The following is a 7,500-nucleotide window of genomic DNA, read 5'->3' on the forward strand; positions in this document are numbered from 1 at the left end:
GGTAGGACCACTCAGGGCCGGTTCTAGGCATAGGCGAACTAGGCGGTCGCCTAGGGCCTCAACCACTGAGGGGGCCTCGTCACAGGGAGAAGATTTTTTTTTTTTCATGTATCCCTTACATGGGCTACTGGCCACATGTGGCCCCCACCTAGCTTCTTAATTTTTATCTCAAAGTGCACCAGATTGAAGCATTTTCATGGCAAATTTACAATTTTTATCCGGCGTGGCAAAGCAGGAGGTGGGGGGGGCTCTGTATAATATGTTGCCTAGGGCCTCAAAAGGCCTAGAACCGGTACTGCTCCATGAAGTACAGTTATGAATATAGACCTGGTTATATTATATAATATACCTGACAGGAGTCCTTCCCTCCCTCCATAAGTACAGTTATATGAATACTAGACCTAGTTATAGTATTATAATATACCTGACAGGAGTCCTTGCCTCCCTCCATAAGTACAGTTATGAATATAGACCTGGTTATAGTATATATTATATAATATACCTGACAGGAGTCCTTCCCTCCCTCCAGGAAGCCGGCACAGATCATGTTCTCTGTGATCTGCCAGGGATAGGCGTTGAAGCAGGTGTCGTCACTCAGCAGCGGAGCCTCCAGACACTGCAGCTCGTGAGGGTAGCGAGCTGCATGTTTAGACGCACGCCACGCACACCACACACACGCAACGCACACACACACGCACGTACGCAAGCACACACGCACGCACGCACACACACACACACACACACACACACACACATACACACACACACACACACAATACAATTACACACGATGGAAGTCAGTATTATAGGAAGGAAATTGAATTAAACAGATATAGATCAACAGTGTAAGGAAGAAAATACAATTAGGATGATAATAATAATACAGGCAACAGGAACATTATAATATTATGTTATGTCGTTGTTGAGGCAGAAACCTCTGATCTCCATATTATAACGTTTTTTTCCGTAAACTAATTAATGTTCTACTTGATCACAGTGACTACACAGTACGAAAAGCACCAAATGTTATGTAGCTGATCGGCAAGTTCAAAACCCGGTATATGAAGCGACACTTTTCAAGCTCGCAGATCGCTCCCAGATCTGAAAAACCCCATGTTTCTGTATCAGTGGTTCTCACAGGGTTAAAACCCTATGTTTCTATGTCAGTGGTTCTCACAGGGTTAAAACCCTATGTTTCTATGTCAGTGGTTCTCAAACTATTTTATGTCAAGGAGACCCAGAATTATATGAATTTAGCCGCCGACCCCCATCTGAAAATATGTTGTTCCAGAGATTTGAGTTAAAAATGTTCGCTCTGAAAGAATATATATTATTCAAAGATTTGCGACACATTTTCACGATTTTTTAAACAAATCAAATTCTGAAACTCCAGAATTATAATGTATTCGTCTGCGGACCCCCATCGGAAGATATGTTGTTCTATAAGGAACGCCCGGAAGCACATTTTTTTACTTAAAAACGTTCTGCTCTGAAAGAATATATATATTCAAAGATTTGAGCCAAATTTTCACGATTTTTCAAAAATAGCAGATCTACAAGCTCGTACCGCGGCACTCGGTGGCGCGCTACGAGCTTGTAGATCTGCTATTTTTCCACAGCTAAAGCATGACATAATGCTTAAAACACCTAAAGGGGTTCCGTTCAGTAATGTCGATATGGCACGCCGACTATCATGAAAATAAAGAGTTGCCGACGCCTGCTCTACTATATGTGAAGAGTCTGCCTGTGCTATTAACTCATTTTGGATAAAACAAAAACATATTAAAAGCAGTTTTCTCCTCTCCTGAACAGTCAGTCTTGTCTCCGTATCAAACAGAATCACATGAGGATTCCACCCGACCGAGTCGATATACAGACAGGAACACACATCTGCATAATTAACTCATTTAGACCTGACCCAAATGTATAAAAATGTCTTCTAAATCATGACAGTTTTCTGAAATACCTATGAATTCTGAACCCCCCAGAATTATATGTATTTGTCTGCGGACCCTCATCTGAAAATATGTTGTTCTAGGAGGGAACCCTCAGAAGCACTATTTTTAGTTAAAAACGTTCTGCTCTGAAAGAATATATATTCAAAGATTTGAGCCACATTTTTCACGATTTTTCAAAAACAGCAGATCTACAAGCTACGAGCTTGTAGGTCTGCTGTTTTTCAATAGCTAAAGTGTAACACGATGCTTGAAACACCAGAAGGGGTTCCCGCCCAGAATGGGTTAACTTTATTATGTCACATAATCACCTGTCAGGCCGGCTGCCCCACGACTCAATCAGCTTGTATGATTTGATTTGATTTGATTTGATTTGATTTGATTTGATTCTATTTTATCGTCGTCCCCCCCCCCCCTTCAGGGACACGTGTGTGTGTGTGTGTGTGTGTGTGTGTGTGTGTGTGTGTGTGTGTGTTGGATATGTTCCAACATCGGCAACAACAACACTGGACTGGACTCAAACTCCAGGGGAAACTGGCTTGTCTTCCCCATGCTGACCACTCTGTTTCCCATTCATTCATAAGGAACACTGCTCTCAATGAGGACATTATCACCTTTACAGTAAAAGCCAGGCTACAGATCCTTCCCACCAAACTCAACCTCTCCCTCTGGTTTCCCTCCACCCATGCACCTCATTGCTTGCATCACACCACAGGGCTTGTTACAGAAACCATGTCACACATTCTGAATGGCTGTTTTGCCTATAAAGGGCTTTACATAGCACGCCACGACAGAATAGTTGATCTCATAACTAAGGACATATCCAAACATTTTGCACTGTCTGTGAGAATGTACAAACATTCCTGTGTCAAACCTTCCATGTTTCAACTCTGTACTGAAAATACTGACATTTTTGCACATCTCTCTGCTAACACACCAGATGTTGTTGTGGTTAATGAAGAGAACAAATCAGTTTTCATTCTTGAAATGGCCTGCACCTTTGACTCTAGCTTAGAGGAAGCCTTTATGACTAAGGTCATTAAGTACCAGCCGCTCCTCCAGTCCATCATTGAACTAGGCTATAGGTGCAATCTATATGTGTTTATCTTCGGCAGCCTAGGACATGTACACAGTTTGGTCGTAAGAGGCTTCCAACAACTTGGGATGCCGAAAAAAGCAGCCAAACGGCTTGCGAAATTCTGTGCAATATCTTCCACTATCGGTAGCCGCCAAATATGGCGAAGACGCTGTTACCTGTACCCCTGAAGGGTGTGTGGGTATTTATTTGTTCGGGATTTGCTGACTGCATTCTGTGCGGCACCTTGTAAATATTTGTGTCCTTGTATTTGTATCTCTTATGTGGACATAAATAAATGATTAAAATGTGTGTGTGTGTGTGTGTGTGTGTGTGTGAGAGACGTGTCACCACAACAGGTACAGAGCAGGGTTAATTTTGTCGACTAAAACTAGGACGAAACATGTTAGTCGACTTTACCCTTTTTCACTGACGAAAACGAATCTATGATGACTATAACTAAGACTAAATATATTGACAATTCCGTCAACAAATAAAAACTAGACTAAAATGTTAAGAAGGGACTAGTGGAGAAGAGATCCAGTTTTATGCTATTTTCAGCATGCAACCAAAAAATTACATTACAACGATATCAAGGCCTGTCAAAACACATTTCCAGGTGACTAAAATGTGACTAAAACTAAATGAAAACTATATTCAAGAGACTATGACTAAAACTAAAATAAAAATCTGCTGCCAAAAACAAAACGGACTTAAACTATGCAGATCTACAAGCTCGTAGCGCGCCATCGAGTGGCGCGCTACGAGCTTGTAGGTCTGCTATTTTTTTTAAATCGTGAAAATGTGGTGCAAATCTTTGAATATATATATTTCAGAGCGAACATTTTTAACTAAAATATTGGCTTCTGGGAGGTCCCTGGAACTACATGTTTTGAGATGAGGGTCCGTGGCCAAATAGAGATAATTCTGGGGGTCCTTGACATGAGAAAGGTTGAGCACCACTGACATATAGAAACATGGGGTTTTCAGAAAAATGATTGGATTTAGAAGTCTTTTTTTTTTTAATCGACCTCAGTCCAAAATGGGTTATAATACTAATGATAGTGCTCCGCAGTCTGTCAGTCATACCAGACAGACAAACGCATTTCGGCGCGCAGGCCTTCGTCAGTGTCAACATTGGCAGTACAGCAATGGAAATGACATGCAGGTTATATAGACTGTTTTTGTTCAATTAAAAGGGCACCGAAGTCTGACGTCAATATCGGTGGAGGGCGCAAATCCACAGGTTCATGTACTTTTTATTTGCATTATAATCCTCATAGGGGGGATTTTAGATCACCTCTGTGTTTGAAAAATAAACATGTCACCCCGGCCGCTTCACTCATATGGATATGAAGAATACGCTAATGTTACTGCTGCTGAATTAGTTACATTTTCGCTAGAAACAGACTGTATCATGAGTGACTGACTGTTCCAAACGATACAGAGACACCTCCCTAACAATATAACGCAGAGACAGCTTGTTTATTTTTGGACCACGCCTGATGGAGGGGAAAGGAACTGGTTGGAATAACGTGTTCCTTCCACGCGCTATACGTCCAACCAGGGAAACTCCCCCCTGTCAGGTGTAAAGGAGCAACTTGGACACTCAGGCATGAAGGAAGCATGAGTTCAAGTCCGTTGCTCTCCCCTTGTCCCCCATATATGGGGACTAGGTTGGTCTCCCCTTGTCCCCCATATATGGGGACTAGGTTGGTCTCCCCTTGTCCCCCATATATGGGGACTAGGTTGCTCTCCCCTTGTCCCCCATATATGGGGACTAGGTTGGTCTCCCCTTGTCCCCCATATATGGGGACTAGGTTGGTCTCCCCTTGTCCCCCATATATGGCGACTAGGTTGGTCTCCCCTTGTCCCCCATATATGGGGACTAGGTTGGTCTCCCCTTGTCCCCCATATATGGGGACTAGGTTGGTCTCCCCTTGTCCCCCATATGGGGACTAGGTTGGTCTCCCCTTGTCCCCCATGTATGGGGACTAGGTTGGTCTCCCCTTGTCCCCCATATATGGGGACTAGGTTGGTCTCCCCTTGTCCCCCATATATGGGGACTAGGTTGGTCTCCCCTTGTCCCCCATATATGGGGACCAGGTTGGTGGAGGGTGTGTAGAGCCCAGGATCACATTAGATGATTGACACAGGGGTGAAAAATTGTGGGATAAAAAAATATATATATATATATAAATAAAAAAGACTCTTACTCGACTGAGAGTGCAGACTTCATTCGTTTTGCATTAGAGAGATACTCACATCCCTCGTTGCTGGGCCTCAGGCTGCCCCAGCCAGAGACCTGACACATCACGCCCCCGTCGGGGGGGCAGTGGGCGGGCAGGACGGCCGGACGCACGGCGGCGTTCAGCACGGCCGGGGCGGACAGTCTGATGAGCATGATGTCACCGTCCTGGAGGGAGGGAGGGAGGGGGGGGGCACGGGGTCACCCATTTAGCCCTGAGATCAGATTCTACAAAATGTTCTTCTACATCCTGACAGTTTTCTGACTATGTCAGTCGTTCTTCAATTTTTCAAAAATAGCAGATCTACAAGCTCGTAGCGCGCCACCGAGTGGCGCGCTACGAGCTTGTAGATCTGCTATTTTTTCAATAGCTAAAGCATGACATAATGAGGGAGGGCACGGGGGTCACCCATTTAGGCCTGACGTTGACATTTATAAAAATGTCTTCTAAATCCTGACGGTTTTCTGTAAGCATTTGCGCCACAATTTCACGATTTCTTTCAAAAATAGCGGAACTACAAGCTCGTAGAGTGGCGCATGTATGTGTCTATGGAGTTAACATTACTCTAATAGATCCCCAGGTGTGGTTATAATATTCAAATATGTCTTCCCTGTGTATTTTCGGTTTCTTACTGAAAGCCTTTGTGCGTGTGCATGCCTGTGTTTTAGAGTTGTATTCAGGGTGTGTGTGTGTGGGTGTGCGTGCGCGCGCGCGTGCGTTAGTGTGTGTGTGCGTGCGTGCCGTGCACGTGCCTGTGTTTTAGAGTTGTATTCAGGGTGTCTGATGAACTCTGCAGACATGATGTGTTGTTCTGTGTCTTCAGGCTCCCAGATGTTGTGTTCTCCCAGCCTCACCTCCAAGTTCGACCTGCAAAGGGTTAACGCCGCACGCACGCAATGTTTATTAATATTCATACAATACAGTAGAACACGAGTTCACTCAAACACCTCATGAGAACACCTAGTGTTTGAATTCTAAACACATATATGACTGACTTTGATTGTAAAAACTAAACACTGTGACACGTTTAAAAAGTGTTACAAATTATGTGTTTAAAACAGTTTATAACCTAAACGCTTGGGTTTAGTGTGTACAGACAGACAGACAGACAGACAGACAGACAGACAGACAGACAGACAGACAGACAGTAACAGTACAGTACTTGGGCCTGCAGAGAGGACCCAGGTGTCAGACAGACAGACAGACAGACAGACAGACAGACAGACAGACAGACAGTACAGTACAGTACAGACAGACAGACAGACAGACAGACAGACAGACAGTACAGTACAGTACAGTACAGTACAGACAGACAGACAGACAGACAGACAGACAGACAGACAGACAGTACAGTACAGACAGACAGACAGACAGACAGACAGACAGACAGACAGACAGACAGACAGACAGACAGACAGTGCAGTACAGTACTTGGGCCTGCAGTGGGCAGCAGAGAGGACCCAGGTGTCCGACAGCAGGGTTCCTCCACAGTAGTTGTATCCGCTCCACAGAGACACCTGGTAGGGCACGCTGTTCCGCGGACACTCGTAGCCTCCCACGATCTTATTGTCTTCTCCCCCCAGGGGCGCGCACACTGAAATATATAACATATATATCTTAATATACAATATATCGTTTCCCCCCAGGGGCGCGCACACTGAAATATATAACATATATATCTTAATATACAATATATCGTCTTCGCCCCCCAGGGGCGCGCATACTGAAATATAATATAACATATATCATCTTAATATACAATATATCGTCTTCCCCCAGGGGCGCGCATACTGAAATATAATATAACATATATTCTGGTTTTATCATCTTATAACCCATTCTGACCTGAGATCAGATTCTAAAAAATGTCTTCCACATCCTGACAGTTTTCTGAAAAATCCATGTTTCTATGTCAGTCGTTCTTTGATTTTTCAAAAAATAGCAGACCTACAAGCTCGTAGCTTGTAGATCTGCTATTTTTCAATAGCTAAAGCATAACATAATGCTAACACCAAAAGGGGTTAATTCCCGACCAGAATGGGGTTTTAATATAAAATATATATTAAGATTAAGATTAAGATTATATTTTAGGAGTAGGCAGAAGCTATACTGTAAAAGCTTACCTATAAATGCCTATCCTATACTTACAACAGAACATGAATCGTAATACTACTCATTACATTAACATTAACAGATTCACAAAACAAAAGTCAGATACGAG

The 7,500-nt window shown here is 43.4% G+C and overlaps 1 protein-coding gene across 1 annotated transcript in view; it reads right to left on the reverse strand.

Moving 5' to 3' along the window:
• The window catches only part of LOC308317951 (trypsin-3-like), a gene marked incomplete at both ends in the record, with an annotated part of 13,027 nt that overhangs the window by 3,944 nt on the left and 1,583 nt on the right, over nucleotides 1-7,500 (reverse strand). The window contains 4 exons of the mRNA XM_080767296.1: nucleotides 503-639; nucleotides 5,296-5,446; nucleotides 6,032-6,146; nucleotides 6,711-6,873. Coding sequence (XP_080623422.1) covers nucleotides 503-639; nucleotides 5,296-5,446; nucleotides 6,032-6,146; nucleotides 6,711-6,873 — 566 coding nt within the window. The remainder of the gene's footprint in view (nucleotides 1-502; nucleotides 640-5,295; nucleotides 5,447-6,031; nucleotides 6,147-6,710; nucleotides 6,874-7,500) is intronic.

The sequence above is a fragment of the Protomyctophum bolini genome, assembly GCF_963924005.1.
Source record: "Protomyctophum bolini genome assembly, chromosome: 7".
NCBI lineage: Eukaryota > Metazoa > Chordata > Actinopteri > Myctophiformes > Myctophidae > Protomyctophum > Protomyctophum bolini.